This window comes from Anguilla anguilla, chromosome 4 (genome assembly GCF_013347855.1).
Source record: "Anguilla anguilla isolate fAngAng1 chromosome 4, fAngAng1.pri, whole genome shotgun sequence".
NCBI classification, from domain to species: Eukaryota; Metazoa; Chordata; class Actinopteri; order Anguilliformes; family Anguillidae; genus Anguilla; species Anguilla anguilla.
The window spans coordinates 7,196,868-7,212,771 of NC_049204.1; the positions used below are offsets into that span (position 1 = coordinate 7,196,868).

Below are 15,904 nucleotides of genomic sequence, written 5' to 3' on the forward strand. Positions count from 1 at the left end.
AGCCACCGTCCGTACATCTGGGGGTTTAGAGCATATGCCCAGTCTTCTATTTTTATTGTGGTTTTTCTTGAAATATGCTGGACGTGCACAACATATGTTCACAGGATAATGACAAATAATAATAATAATAATAATTACAATCTACGCCTAATTGTCAATGACAGAATATCGGCTTCTGTTAAAGCACATGGTTTCAGAATGACTCGAGAGAATTTCACATTTAGAAACCTGGAGACGTGGGACGGAGTGTAGCACAGTGGGTAAGGAACTAGACTTGTAACCGAAAGGTCGCAGGTTCGATTCCCGTTGTAGGACACTGCCGTTGTACCCTTGAGCAAGGTACTTAACCTGCATTGCTTCAGTATATATCCAGCTGTATAAATGGATACAATGTAAAATGCTATGTAAAAAGTTGTGTAAGTCGCTCTGGATAAGAGCGTCTGCTAAATGCCTGTAATGTAATGTAATGTCATTTCTAGGAATGTTGCGTACTGCAGTTTTGCATTTCCCCTTTTTTCTCTGCGCGGTTGGCTCAAAGCTTCATCTTCCTCACGGTTGGCGGTAATGTGCGAATGGGAAACTGGTCTTGCAACTGAGAGGTTGCAGGTTTGATTCCCAGGAGGGGCACTTTGAGGCACATTACCTGAATTGCTCCAAACTGTGAAGGTCCAGCTGTCAGATATCTAAGCTCTTTAAGTCGGTCCGGATCAGCAAAATCTGCTAAATGTAACGTAAACATGGCGTCGTAGTTCATTATGTCATACGTTTGTTGCAGTTTTGACCAGACCATCAGGACGCCCTGACCGGTCACTGAAAACCACAGACAGCTGATCCTGTGGCACAGCCAATATCACGGGTGGTTAACTACTAAAAACCCAGCCTGCCATGTGACGTTCAGTAAGTCAGAAGATGTGACAGGAATGCAAAACCAGCCGAGCTGATTGTGGACGACGATGTGCAAAATATTGTGACAGAACGTGGTGGCGGTAGGGGGGCTGATGGACGTGTTGCGGGGGGGGGGGCTGATGGACCTGTTGCGGGGGTGGGGGGCTGGGGTGACAGACGTGTTGCGGTGGTGGTGGGGTGGGGTGACAGACGTGTTGCAGGTGTGGTGGGTGGGTGGGGGGGGGGCCGTGTTGCGCCATTGACGCTTCCCTTCTAATGCGCTAAGGCACCGCGCTGTTTTAAGTGGGGAGAGAGAGGTGCTCAATAATTCCAAGAGCCCAAAGCTGGGGGTGGCCTACAAATTATTTGCAGTACGGTTCTTGCACCAGGGAGAGGCCCAGTGTATTATTTCTGTCAGGGAAGCCCAGAAATTTTAACCTTATATTACCCTGGCGATGTAATCGTGTTTGATTGAGCTGTAACTTTTACTGATCAGAATTACACTAAATAATAGACTCTCAGATGCAAAAGTATGGTGGAAGCGCTTTTTTTTTTTTTTTTTTTTTTTGGGAACAAATTTGCCAAATCTGCCCTGAAAGTTATAATAATGTTCTATTTGGGTGCTAAAAAGCACCTTTTACAAGCAGAAAAGTACAAATTAATCATGTATTACTGGCCACGGGTACAATGTTATGTACCTACTGGTTACCACCCCAGTGACAAGCATTTGTACCTTTATAGTAAGGTTTTCACACCTTTTTTTCTCGGAGTGTACAGTGCACATGCGCTACTTCTATTCTTACAGATAAAGGTTTTTGGTGGGATAGGCTATTTGGCACTGATCTAATTTTGCCTGTAGCCTATTTGGGAGAAATGTAGATCATTTTAAATATACTGTATTCATTGGAGCATAAAAAAGAGTACACATGGGTATTTAGCTTTTGTTCTTTAGAACAATGAGTTGCTCACTTGGGGTTTGAACAAGTCAGTAACAACTGAGAAAAGAACATTCTTATGTATTTTTTAAAACTTTCTTTGCTCATATATTTATTAATACTATTCGCTCACACGTCTCAAACAAGTTGCAACAGAATACATGTTAATGTGTCTGATCAAATGAGAAAAATCTCGATTCAAACCCAGTTATTTTCACTGGAGGAAATAACATCGTAAACGGAATGAACATTGAACCAGTAGGCTAACTAGGAAACCATGGTTGAGATGTCCTAACGTCATGAAGCCACTTCCTTGAACGACGTCATTTCCACGAAATGATTTTCAAATTTAGGCCTATTATTTATTTCATTAAACACATTGAAGCCATTCATCCGCTTTCATCATTACCCTCGCCTCACACCCTAATTGAGTACCAGTCACCCAGCAACTCTTTCCCCTCCGCTTCCTTTAGTCCTAAAATATTCTACCCTTTCTGGCATATAACAACGAATGTAACATTCAGTGACGCCTGTCAGTTATTTCCGGGCCTGCAGCCTGTTAGCAAATCCCCGTGTTGTTTGTGGCGGGTGTATGTAAGGTCGGTGTTTGGCCGGTGTGAAAGGGTCCGTGTCCAGCAAGTCGTGGGAAACGTTTCCGAGCCTGGACTACGTAAGCGAATCCTGGTGGTGTTGTTGTTTGCGGCTGGCACGGTTGCAAGTACGAAGTTTGAAAAGATCTGTGTGAAATAGCGCGAGGCTATAGCTGATTGCTATCTTTTTACGCCGCGGCCCCAGCGCCACCGGTGTCAGAGAACCCGACAGAGCGGACCCCTGCTTCGTGCGTCCCAGCCTGTTTATACGGCGTATGGTCCCAGCGCAGTGAGGCTATGTGTTTATTTAGCACCGGACAGCGGGGATGAGCCCTTTAGGTTTTTTGAAATCCCAGTTAATCGGGGCTGGGCCGGTACACGGGGGGGCTTTGCGACCTTATCTGATAGTCAGCGGTGTACTTTTCCCGCAAGTTAACGACCGCGTAAACATCCTGTTTAAAGGCAAAGGATCGGAGCGAGTGAACGAGTCGATAGGGAACGGGGCGAGAAAAAAAGAGGAAATATGACAAAAGAAGTACCGTTGCACTAGGGATCAGGAGATGGAAGGCTACGTTTTATAAGACCGAAATCAATAAGAGTTTTTTTTTTTCTTTACGATTCCGCTCTGTTGCTGGAAACAAAAACTTGTGTGAAACCTGCTGACCATCTCCCTTCACTTACAGGCATAAACTTTATGATGGTACTTCATAGAAAGGATTGTTTTAACGATGGGCCTGTTCTGTCGATCAATGTCGAGGTGGCTGCGCCTTGGACTTCTGCAATCATTGAAGACAACGTGCTCGTTCATCTGCTCCCCATATAGCAATGTCGCCTCCTTGTGGGTCACTGTAAATATGGATTGACTTTCAAAGTATCGGTACCGCTAGAACTGCTTATCATTGAAAAATGCTGTCCAGTATTATTTCATATTCGCAGTAAAATAAATAAACGCCAGAGAAATGATGAGACACGAGGCGAGGAAATGTATCAGGGGAATGGACAGCGGAACACAAAATGTACCGCGAGAGGAGGAAATGAACACAGAGAGATTAAATTGAAAACGGGACTGGTCTGGTCTGAAGGTTATGAGAAGCTGAATGCTTCGGCTACACGTCATTTTCTTTACGAGGATTGAATGGAGGTTCATACCGAAGCTACCTTGAGATTGACTTTCATTCTGAAGCAAGATCAATCTCGGGACATGCTGCACGGTATAATGCCCGCTATTAAGTCAACTCTAGCAGCGTCAATTAAACTCTTAACAGATAACATCTGGTCCCACTCTGGGACGTGGAGACCAAATGATATCTGTTAAGAGGTGAGTTAACGCTTTTAGAGTTGAATTAACACCGGACATCTTACTGTGAGCTCTCAATCACGGTTGATGGTTGATGGCACCACAGTGACTGCCTCTCACTCTGCCAAGAGCTTGGGGGTAGTCCTGGATGACCAACTGGACCTCAAGGAGCACATCAAGGCAACATCACGGTCCTGCAGATTCCTTCTGTACAACATCAGAAGGATTCAACCATACCTGACGACGCACTCCACCCAGCTGCTCGTCCAGGCTATGGTGACCTCTCGCCTTGATTACTGCAACTCTCTCCTTGCAAACCTGCCAGCTTGTGCCATACAGCCACTACAGATGATTCAGAATGCCGCTGCCCGACTCATCTACAACCTTCCCAAATTCTCCCACCTCACTCCTCTGCTGCGATCACTCCACTGGCTACCGGTCGCCGCCAGGATCCGGTTCAAACCCTGACCCTTGCATACAATGCTGCCAACAGGACAGCCCCCATCTACTTGCAGGACATGACTTGATTCTATGTGCCTGCTCGACCACTCCGCTCTGCGGCAGCAGGGCGCCTTGTAACCCCTCCCACCCGCCCAAAGGGATCACAGAGCTTCTCCACCCTAGCTCCCCAGTGGTGTAACGAACTCCCCGAACCTCCCCCTCACTACCCATCTTCCGCCGTGGCCTGAAGACTGATCTCTTCAGACTATACCTAGACTAACCACCACCACGCTGTATATTTCACTCTTTTAAACCCCCCCCCCCCCTTTTCATGACACTTATTACATGTTGCCCCATCCCAGCGCTTTTTTGGTAATTTGTATTTGTCCTAGTACTGTAGCTTATTCTTCTGCCTAGTTGGCTTTGCAGAGGTTAGGTCAGAATAGTGTTCACTGTGTGAACTGTGTTCTTGGCTAGAAATAGCTATACAAAATAAGTATTGTACCTTACTGAACCTGTGTTTAGCAGTTGTCTATGACCATGAAATGCACTTTTTGTACGTCGCTTTGGATAAAAGCGTCTGCCAAATAAATGTAATGTAATGTACTGTGTGTTACAGAGTTCTGGTAATTTGTTTTTCTTGCAATGCACGTTGCTCATATAGTAACCACAATCCCACAGACCCATGAGTTCCACTGTGCTGTCTGATCTCGTGTCCTTACATATAATACCACCCCCACCCCCCACGACAAGCCGACCTTCTGCACTTGCGTTCATTTCCATGACGTATTGTACCTTGCGGTAAATGTCATCAATCATCTTTTAAAGGGGATTCCCCGAGTATTCATTTGCACTCAGTGGTGCTACTTCCGCCATTGATTCGGAAGAGCGCGCGTACCCGCGCGGACCGGCGTATGCTCTTCTGGGGTTTTACACTCCTTTTGACGAAGTGCTTGCACACTTGAATAACAATCCATGGATTTTGTTTACTCTTAATCTTCTTCTGTATATTTGTCAGAGCAGTTCAGAACGCTTTGCAAAAAAAAAAAAAAAAAAAAAAAATTGACCTACTTCATGCATTAATTGATTTACACACGGTTTAACAATATAAAATGAAGAGAATAGGCCCCAATAAAAACCTTTTATTGGAATTCATTTGTCAATTTTATTTCTGATGATAAATCACTTCAAGAAAGAATTAGCTGGGAAGCAAGCTTATTGAGCTGGTTGATTGCTCGTGAGTTGCTCTCAGTGCTTAGAGCTTTCTACTTATCTAATTCCTGCATTACTGACAACGATTTCTTGTCTTGTGTTATGTTGAGATTTATCCATCAATATGAATCTTGTCTGATCTGAGGACTTGCATAAACTCACTGAAATATGCAGTTCTGCAGAAGCAACAAAACTCCACCATGACCGAGGACAGATATGCAAGAGGGTGAAGTCCAGCATTTCTTCATGAATCATTCAAACACATATTTAGTGGTCAGACAAGTTCGTAGGCTGTTGGAAGGGTCAGGGTAATGTGGTTGGAGAGAGGGGATCTTCCTCGTCCATGGAACACATGCCCTAGAAGGAAATGAAAGAGAAAAATCCTGCAATGATTATGGTCAGAAGCTGAAGCCAGTAAGAGGAATTTATTAGAATTATGATGTTATTGCAGCTCTGAAGGTGTAAAAATGATCATTTTTGTACATTTTAAAATGGGCAGTATAGATCAGGGATCATAGAATCACGGTCCTCGAGGGTCCAAGAGCTGCTGGCTTTGCACCCTCCCTTTACCTGGGAGTCAGGTGTGAAGACAATCTGGCCAATCAGTAGAATTCATTGTTCAGTCAATTACCTGGGAGGAAAGAAAATCTGGGCCGGATTTGGATTCAAGGGCCTGATTTGATGATCCCTGGTATAGACTCATAAAGTATATATATATATATATATCATGAAGTAAGTATATATTATTTTTCATATCATAATTTCACATGACTCATAAGTTAGACTCAATTTTGTTGCGACTGGCAAGTCAAACACGACAGTCTCTACCGTCTTGGGGAGTGACCCTTCCTCGCGAGCTGCTGTTGGCTGCGGGCGCCGTTCCGGTGTTTGCCAGGGCGATTCGTAAACGCAGACCTGAAGGGCGGGATCGAGAGCCTCCGGGGCCACCACAACCATGGGCCGGGCTGTGGCGTACAGCAGCGTCTGCGTACAGAGAGCCAGAGGTGAGCCGAAATTTAGGTTCCAAAAATACGGAATGTGGGGAGCGTGAAGAATCTATGATCTAAGATTCGGCGCGTGCAATTGGATGGCAGTCAATACCACAGTCCTCTGTACTGATACTGTGAGCCAGTCATCTCATGAACACCCCCACTGCGCCCCCCTCCCCCACACACAAACTTCAGACATAAACAGGCAGAAACATTTGTGTTAGGAATACGGAACTCAGCAAGAATTCTTAGGTCAATACAGTAGCACCCCCCACCCCCCCTCCAACAACTCCAAACATAAAGAGACAGAAACTTCAGTGTTAGGAATATGGAACCCAGCAAGAATTTTCAGATCCTCATGGTAACACCACCTACCCCCCCCCCCCAGTCTTATCGCGGAGCTGTGCCCCCCACCCCATCGAGACGCCGAGGTGTGCCCCCCCCCACCCCGACTCATCGAGACGCCGAGGTGTGCTCTCCCCCCCCCCCGTCACCACGGAGCTACGGTGTGCCCCCCCCCCCCCCCCCCCCCCCCGACTCATCGAGACGCCGAGGTGTGCTCCCCCCCCCCCCCCCCCCCCGTCACCACGGAGCTACGGTGTGCCCCCCTCCCCCCCCTCACCGTGGCGCCGCGCTCCCCTGCGTTCCGCGGCCTCAGGCTGCTCCTCTTGTCCTTGCAGCGCTTGTTCTGGAACCAGACGCGGATGACGCGCGGGCTGAGGCCGGTCAGCTGACCCAGGCGCAGTTTGACCCGCGCGTCCGGTCGGGGGGTGCGGGAGTAGCAGGACCGGAGCGCCCTCAGCTGGGCGTCGCTCAGCACGGTGCGCACCCTCACCCCTCCGGCCCTGCTCCGCCCCCTGTCCCAGTGCGCCCCCCTCCCGCTGTCCCGGGACCCTGGTTAGGGTGGGGCGAGGGGTGAGGTCAGAACAGGCACATGCAGGACAAAGAGCTGCACGTATGACTATGCAGCAACTGCTTTTCTGTTTGACAAGTCAAGACTATTTTCACAGTTGAAATTAGCTTTTGCCAATATCCATCTCCATTTATCTTTGTGATGATATATCCTATAAAGTGATATAATGGTAATAATAATATAAAGAAGAAACACCTCGACGATTGTGGCACCTTTTTATCATAGACACCTTTTTATTTTTAGCATGGAGCCGTCGTCAGAGCTCTAACGGCTAACTCTAACACGCTAGCCACTACCAAAAATAAAAAGGTTTCTTTGAAGTGACGTCTCTTTTTTTAAAATATTTAAATCCGGCGTGCAGCCGTTTCCTGAATGTAGCATAGCGTGATCTGTTTTTCCTCAGTGATTAGATTTTTCGTGACAGAGCACGCAACCAGTAGGCATTGTGTGGAAACACGCTTGTTACCTATATTTAGCATTAAATAACAATCAAACATTCACCCCCACGCACATACACACGCACAGGTACGGTGTGATGGTTTGATTCGACGCACCGTCCATTTTTGCACACACACACACACACACACACACACACACAGGTGAGGTTTTAATTACCACCCTTTGCTGATAACTACTGACACCGTGCTAGGTATCAGAGAATGGGCTCCCCCTCTATGTGTTTTTTTTCACCCTATTCAGAGTTTTTTGGGTGAGGAAAAAACAAACAAAATGGAGTTGAATTGAACTGAATAGACTCACCTCCCTTCCATCTCACAGGTTTTTCCCCCGAGCGGATCTGGGGCTCTTGCATCTCGTGTTCTGCCTGGCAGCACAGGCCCTGGGACCCCACTGTGAAGCGATCCCCAGGCACGAGCAGTCGATTGCAGAGTGAGCAGCGCAGGCAGTTGGGGTGGTAGACGTGTCCCCCGGCCTTCAGAACCAGATCAGAGGGGAGGAGGGCCTCCCTGCAGCCTTCACACTTCACTGCAAACATCCTGTCTCGCATACATGAGGCAACGATAAGCGAAACAGCTCCTTGAAAATGTCATCTGGCAGTATGCTAACAGGTTACTACAAGTGAAGTTTTAATATGTAAAGAACTTTAGATATAAGGTTGAAGCCATTAGATTAAATTAACAAATTAACCAACTCTGAAAATGACTTTTAAAAATCGACAGTTTTACCACATGCATTCATACAGAAAGCACTGCAGACAAAGTGTACTCACATGCACACACATGCACACTCACACACACACTCTCCAGTGCCCTCATCCACAAGCCAGTGATTTTTTCCCACAGTAGTGGGCATTGGTGTGTTAAATGCACCTGACACTGAGGGGCCTTAACTGAACATACCCTACACTGAGGGACCCTAACTGAAACACACACTACACCGAGGGGCCCTAACTGAAACACACCCTATCCTGAGGGCTCCTAACTGAAACACGTCCTAATCTGAGGGGCCCTAACTGAAACACACACTACTTTGAGGGGCCCTAACTGAACACACCCTATCCTGAGGGCTCCTAACTGAAACACGTCCTAATCTGAGGGGCCCTAACTGAAACACACACTACTTTGAGGGGCCCTAACTGAACACACCCTATCCTGAGGGCTCCTAACTGAAACACGTCCTAATCTGAGGGGCCCTAACTGAAACACACACTACTTTGAGGGGCCCTAACTGAACACACCCTATCCTGAGGGCTCCTAACTGAAACACGTCCTAATCTGAGGGGCCCTAACTGAAACACACACTACACTGAGGGGCCCTAACTGAACACACAGTACACTGAAGGGCCCTAACTTAAACACACCCTACTCTGAGGGACCCTAACTGAACACACAGTACTCTTAGGGGCCCTAACTGAAACACGTCCTACACTGAGGGGCCCTAACTGAAACACATCCTACACTGAGGGGCCCTAACTGAACATACCCTACTCTTAGGGGCCCTAACTGAAACACATCCTACACTGAGGGGCCCTAACTGAACATACCCTACTTTTAGGGGCCTTAACTGAACACACCCTACTCTTAAGGGCTCTAACTGAAACACACACTACTCTGAGGGACCCTAACTGAACACATAGTACTCTGAGGGGCCCTAACTGAAACACATCCTACACTGAGGGGCCCTAACTGAACATACCCTACTCTTAGGGGCTCTAACTGAAACACACACTACACTGAGGGGCCCTAACTGAAACACAGCCTACCCTGGGGGCCCTTAATTAAATGCAGTGTTAAGTGACACTAATGCCGTTCAGAGCAGGCCCGGGTTGAGTACTTTATGTGAAATGCCCTAGGTGGCCTCTAGACACATGTAGAAGTCGTGCATATTTTTGAGGATTTTAATCTATTTTCACCAGTACTTAGACAGCTATATATTTACCATAATCTGAATGAGATTCATGTATGAAAAATGCATTTGTCATTGTTAGTTTTCATTTGTCTTTGGTCCTATGTGTGAGAAGCATGAGTTCTCCGTGGTGACGTGTGGTCAGGGAAGGCATGGCTGGCACAAGGCATCTCTGCCTTCACCGGATCACCTGACTTCACTCATTTAACCCTTTTTGAAGTGAAGGATTTTTTGGAATTTTTTTCATTTTGAAAATTCTATGTCAGTGTTCTAGAACTCCACTGTTTTCAGTTACCAGTAGTCATTGTTACATCAGCATTCGAATGTTCAGTTAAGCACACGGGTGACTGAATGGGTACCAGCAGACAAAAACCTCAAACGGACAAATGGACATACGCAGAACTTCTGGGTGTGCCCTACCCAGTTCCTTCCAAAAACCTATGTACTGTACCTCACCACACATTGCAGGCATTAATATGCTCAAAAACATTAACAATACACAGAAAATGTGTTTTAAAAATACATTAAAAATGGAAAAATCGTTAATTGTTTTTTTTTCTTTTATGCAGGATTTTCACAAGCAGGGCCGGCCCGTGGCATAAACGCTCTATGCAGTTGTTTAGGACCACATCCGCTAGGGGGGGCCACACGATCCAATGTTTATCTAAGGTAAATAACGTTATTTTCGTAATTTACGTTATTCATCCCCTATCGCGGAACTAGCGGTATAATTTTTAAATGGAATGGCAATAGAACATTTCATGTAATGTAAGAAGGATTTTACCAAGCGACCCCCCGCCCCACCCCCCCTCGAACAGATTTGTTTAGGGCCACCAAAATCCTAGGGCCGGCCCTGTTCACCAGGACGGTGGTGCCCGATTTGGTGGTGACCCTGACCACAGATCCCCCGGCAATCCTGCTGTCTGTTTCCCGTCTCAAACCCCTCCCTTACCTGGTGTAATCCCCCCTGCAGAGGGTCCTCCCCTCTCTCAAGAAGCAGCTGACGCTGCCCTCTAGTGGACAGTGGCACTCGGCGCAGCGCAGGCACCCGGCGTGCCACTGCTGGTCGGACCCCACGCGCAGCACCACCGGGTCCCTGATGGTCCCCCCGCAGCCGGCGCACACCCACAGCGCCCCCGCTGGACGGTCTCGGCCACTGCAGCCTAGGCGGGTGTGTACAAACACGTTGTGCGTGTCAAATCACGCTTTACGGTGCTTGTCAATACCCCAGAACCCTCCGTCTGTTCTCTCCCGCGTTGTTCTGTGCACCGTGACGGTGATAGCGCTACCGTTTCATGCAACTTTAACGCGCTCTCGTGTGTGTTCTTCCAGTGTGCCTGTGGATGGTGCATGGACCTTGACTTGGCTGAATAAAACATCGCAATGCTGGTCAAAGTTATTTCCCGCTCAAAAATGGAAAAGTAACACATCGATAACCCTCAACCCCAAAATGGAAAAAAAAAAAAAAAACATATTTCACGATGTGGTGCATCTTATTTGCTTTTCTTATGCTGTTGAACTCCCAAGATTTTTTATTTGTTCAAAGGCGCCTTGACAAAAACTCAAGTTTAGCTTATAAAATAAACAGTACTGCTATTTCTCATATTCTGAGCTCTTATTGCCTTAAAATAGGACAGAAAAATATTATGATTACATAAAAATCACAGAATGAAATATTGTTTCACATAAGGTGTTCACTATGCAGCGACAGACTCAGCTCTGATTAGATTAACTTATTGCTGAAGTCTGCTAACTGACGCTAAAACAACAAATGATGCAATGGCAAGAAGATCAACAAGACAAGACATCTTTACATTACATTACAGGCATTTAGCAGACGCTCTTATCCAGAGTGACTTACACAACTTTTACATAGCATTTTTGCATTGTATCCATTTATACAGCTGGATATATACTGAAGCAATTTCGGTTAAGTACCTTGCTCAAGGGTACAACGGCAGTGTCCTACCTGGGAATCGAACCTGCGACCTTTCGGTTACAAGCCGAGTTCCTTACCCACTGTGCTACACTCCGTCCTTTATCTTAAATAAAACAGTTTTGCAGTGCAGGTAGGTGAGGTGAGGTTCGAATCGATTAAAAGCTGTCCGCTCACGTTTGTCCGAATCGCCGGGGTCCTCCATGGCTTCTCTGTAGGGGGTCTGGAAGCGAACGACCATCAGCGATGTCAAAACTGACCGGGCTTCAAAAAAAATAAAGTCTTCTGCTGCTACTGGGACGAACTTCGCTCCTTTCCTCCTGATTTTTAATTTGAACAGGATAGTGCAGCGGGATGGGATTGTCCAGCAGACATGGCAGTCACTGGCAGAGCATCCAGACTGAGTATAAAGGCCATAGACAAGAGTCACTTTTATATACTCATATCCCCCCCCCCCCCCGTCGTGTATGCACACACACACACACACGCACACACGCGCGCACACACACACCTGCCAAATACAGACGCTCACCCCAATCTATTAAATTAACCCGACAGCAAACACCACTCCTCCTCATTAGGGAAATACTGCAAGGCGCTCCGCCTCCTTTGTAATCAAAATGAAAACTAATTTGTACGAGGATAAAAAAAATAAATAAATAAATAAACGACAGACAACAGGGATGGAGGGGCTGGGGCGGAGAGAGGGAAGAAGGAAGGCGAGAACGCCAATGTCAGCCTCTCCAGAACTTTACCTAACGCTGACAGAATCTCTCAACATATCCTCCCTGACCTGAACTAAAAAAAAAAAAAAAGAATTATTTTATATATTTACATTTTTTTTTTTTGTTGACATGATACTGTCGTCTTGGATGACAAAAACATGTTGCAGTGAAATATATTTTCAGAAATGTTTTATTTTAATGTCCCTCGTTGTGCAGGCTTCAACATACCCTACAGGGGACAACAAAAAATAGCCTTATTTTAGGAAGTTATACTTCACTCAAGAGTATATTTCCTATATACTCTTTCCTATTTTTTTCATATATTATGAAAAAACAGAATGCACACAGCTAGATTTTTTTTTAACACCACTCTGTTTTCCTTCGCTTTAATGGTTAATTTCTCCTGTGTAATTTCTTTATTGACGCATTCCTCCGCCTTTTAAATAGAAACTCTGTCAGCAGATCATGATTGGCTGAAAACAGTCATGTGCTTTATATATTAATTGAGATTTAATGAATTGGTATACTGTGAATAGTGTGCCACTGTGCCCTGTTGGAAGTCATTACATCACACCTCTCTAGCACTCTAGCAGGTTTGGTCTGTACTGTTAGGCCAGAGTAGTGACCTCAGGCAATCCCCTTTCCTAAAAACGTCCAACTTCCTGTCTGCGGGGCGGGGTCTGGTGACTTGTTGAGACGTGGCCGTTGTGCAATCTTCTCCCCAAATTTGGTCAATACTCAAGCACTGACGAATAGATCCTATGACCCCCCCCCCCCCAGCCCCAACCCCTCCCCTTCAATGAACCAGCCCTAACCCACAACCCCCCCCCCCCTTTCCCGCAACAAAAGGAAATTACTCCCAAAAGACAGACCTCATCCCTATCTTTACACACACACACACACAAACACACAGGCTATAATGAAACAAAATTAATTAAGGACTCCCGGAAGGCTAGAGGACGGCCCACTCGGTGTCCGCACCCAACCTCCCAAACTCCCCACACTGCCCCCCGCCCCCCCCCCCCCCACTGCCAGTAATTAAAAGACACTGGAGGGCAAGGGAGGAGAGAACAGCGCTGATGAGCACCACATGCTGATCAGCCCGCCGGGAAACGCCCACTAATTTAGCCGTCGCCGTGCCCTACGCTTGGCCCCTCCCCCTTTTTTTTCCCGCCGGGCACTCCGTCTCGCGGAAACGGCGGGATTCCGCCCCGCTCGTAATTTGCATGGCGGCCGTATAAAAACCTGGAATTAGGGATGTATATTAATCAGGACAGCGAGCGCTTGGTTAGACCTCTCTCCCTCTCTCTCTTTCTCTCTCTCTCTCTCCCCGCTCTCTCTTTCTCTCCCTCTCTCTCTCTCTCTCCCTCTCCCTCTCTGTCTCTCTCTCAATCTCAAATTCTCTCTCTATATATAATTCTCTCTCCCTCTCTCTATTTCTCTCTGTCTCTCTCCCCGCTCTGTCTTTCTGTCCCTCTCTCTCTCCCTCTGTCTCTCTCTCAAACTCAAATTCTCTCTCTATATATAATTCTGTCTCCCTCTCTCTATTTCTCTCTCTCTCTCCCCGCTCTCTCTTTCTCTCCCTCTCTCTCTCTCCCTCTCCCTCTCTGTCGCTCTCTCAAACTCAGATTCTCTCTCTATATATATATAATTCTCTCCCCCTCTCTCTCCATCTCTCTGTCTCTCTCTCCCTCTCACTCTACCTCTCTTTCTCCCTCTCTCTCCCTCTCGCTCTCAAATTCTCTCTCTCTCTATAATTCTCTCTCTCCATCTCCATCTCTCTCTCCCTCTCAGTCTCGCGCTCTCTCTCTCTCTCTCTCTCTCTCATTGTCTCTCCCTCTGTTCATTAGCGTTCCCCAAAGACACTGGGAAGGGTGACGGCAGGGAGGAATGCAAAAGAGCCAGGGTGGGGGCGGGTTGGGGGTGGGGGGGTGTGGGGGGGCAATGAAATGTTGTGATTTATTTGCATGCACATCCTCCGCAATTTTGCAAAACAGTTTAATTTGTGGCTGTCTTCGGCGCGAAACAAAGTAACAAAATAAAACGGGCATGCAAATCTCTCACTCAGCTTAATTAATTAACTCCTTCACTTCCCTGGTTTGGTAATGAGCACAGCTTTCAGTCTGTGTGTGTGTGTGTGTGTGTGTCTGACTGTGTGTGTGTGCGCGCGTGTGTGTGTGGGACAGACAGAGGTCATCCAGTTTAGAGCAGGATAGTGCCGGTGTTTCCTCAGGGTAAGCCAGCACGAATGGGCAGACAACAAGGACGTTGGCCTTCCTGCCCATAGAAACGTTTCATGCGAAATTTAAACACAAACACACAGCTGAGATCCAGTTGAGATCCACTTGTGGCCGAGCTGAGATTCAGTTGAGATCCAATTGAGATCCACTTGTGGCCGAGCTGAGATTCAGTTGAGATCCACTTGTGGCCGAGCTGAGATTCAGTTGAGATCCAGTTGAGATCCACTTGTGGCCGAGCTCTGATTCAGTTGAGATCCACTTGTGGCCGAGCTGAGATTCAGTTGAGATCCAGTTGAGATCCACTTGTGGCTGAGCTCAGATTCAGTTGAGATCCAGTTGAGATCCACTTGTGGCTGAGCTCAGATTCAGTTGAGATCCAGTTGAGATCCACTTGTGGCCGAGCTGAGATTCAGTTGAGATCCACTTGTGGCCGAGCTGAGATTCAGTTGAGATCCAGTTGAGATCCACTTGTGGCCGAGCTCTGATTCAGTTGAGATCCAGTTGAGATCCACTTGTGGCCGAGCTCTGATTCAGTTGAGATCCAGTTGAGATCCACTTGTGGCCGAGCTCTGATTCAGTTGAGATCCAGTTGAGATCCACTTGTGGCTGAGCTCAGATTCAGTTGAGATCCAGTTGAGATCCACTTGTGGCCGAGCTGAGATTCAGTTGAGATCCACTTGTGGCCGAGCTGAGATTCAGTTGAGATCCAGTTGAGATCCACTTGTGGCCGAGCTCTGATTCAGTTGAGATCCAGTTGAGATCCACTTGTGGCCGAGCTCTGATTCAGTTGAGATCCAGTTGAGATCCACTTGTGGCCGAGCTCTGATTCAGTTGAGATCCAGTTGAGATCCACTTGTGGCCGAGCTCAGATTCAGTTGAGATCCAGTTGAGATCCACTTGTGGCCGAGCTCAGATTCAGGTGGGATCCAGTTGAGATCCACTTGTGGCCGACCTCAGATTCAGGTGGGATCCAGTTGAGACTCATGTGAGACTTATGCTGGCACTTCGCCCAGAACTGGGTGGTGCTGCTTATCTCCATATGTGCATGTGAAAGATAAACTGCAGTGGTTTTGAAGACCTGCGTTTGTTTGAAATCCCTAAATCCTTCTTGTTTCGTGAAACTCCTTAATGATGTTTTCCTTAAACCCAGCTGACCAAAGTATGTGTTGGTATACAGGCCTGTCTGTTAAACTCCTGTTAAAGGAATTTGCAGGAGCTTACATTTCAACTGGTTCAACCCAGTCATAAGGTGTTATGTGTTAAGTAGTCTTGACTTAACCCTTTGAAGAGTATGTTTTTTGGAATGTTTTTCTTAGTCAGTGTTCTAGAACTCCGTTGCTTTCAGTTGCCAGTAGTGATTATTACATAAGCATTAGA

The 15,904-nt window shown here is 46.8% G+C and overlaps 2 protein-coding genes across 2 annotated transcripts in view; one reads left to right on the plus strand and one right to left on the minus strand.

The window, feature by feature from the left end:
* Positions 1-15,904, plus strand: part of mier2 (mesoderm induction early response 1, family member 2) — a 37,068-nt gene that overhangs the window by 3,689 nt on the left and 17,475 nt on the right. The window lies entirely within an intron of this gene.
* On the minus strand, positions 5,276-11,803 carry LOC118226213 (insulin gene enhancer protein isl-1-like). Its single transcript, XM_035415636.1, has 6 exons — positions 11,740-11,803; positions 10,579-10,801; positions 8,022-8,257; positions 6,972-7,243; positions 6,189-6,344; positions 5,276-5,717 (listed from the first exon to the last, which is right to left on the minus strand). The coding sequence occupies exons 1-6, from the start codon at positions 11,801-11,803 to the stop codon at positions 5,664-5,666; spliced, it is 1,005 nt and encodes a 334-aa protein (XP_035271527.1). The 3' UTR covers positions 5,276-5,663.

Coding starts and splice junctions, on each gene's coding strand:
- LOC118226213 (XM_035415636.1), bottom strand. CDS start 11,803: ATGGTCGTTCGCTTCCAGACCCCCTACAGAGAAGCCATGGAGGACCCC. Junction 10,802..11,739: donor CCCCGGCGATTCGGACAAAC/GTGAGCGGACAG, acceptor ACGTGTTTGTAC/ACACCCGCCTAGGCTGCAGT. Junction 8,258..10,578: donor TGCAGGGGGGATTACACCAG/GTAAGGGAGGGG, acceptor TATGCGAGACAG/GATGTTTGCAGTGAAGTGTG.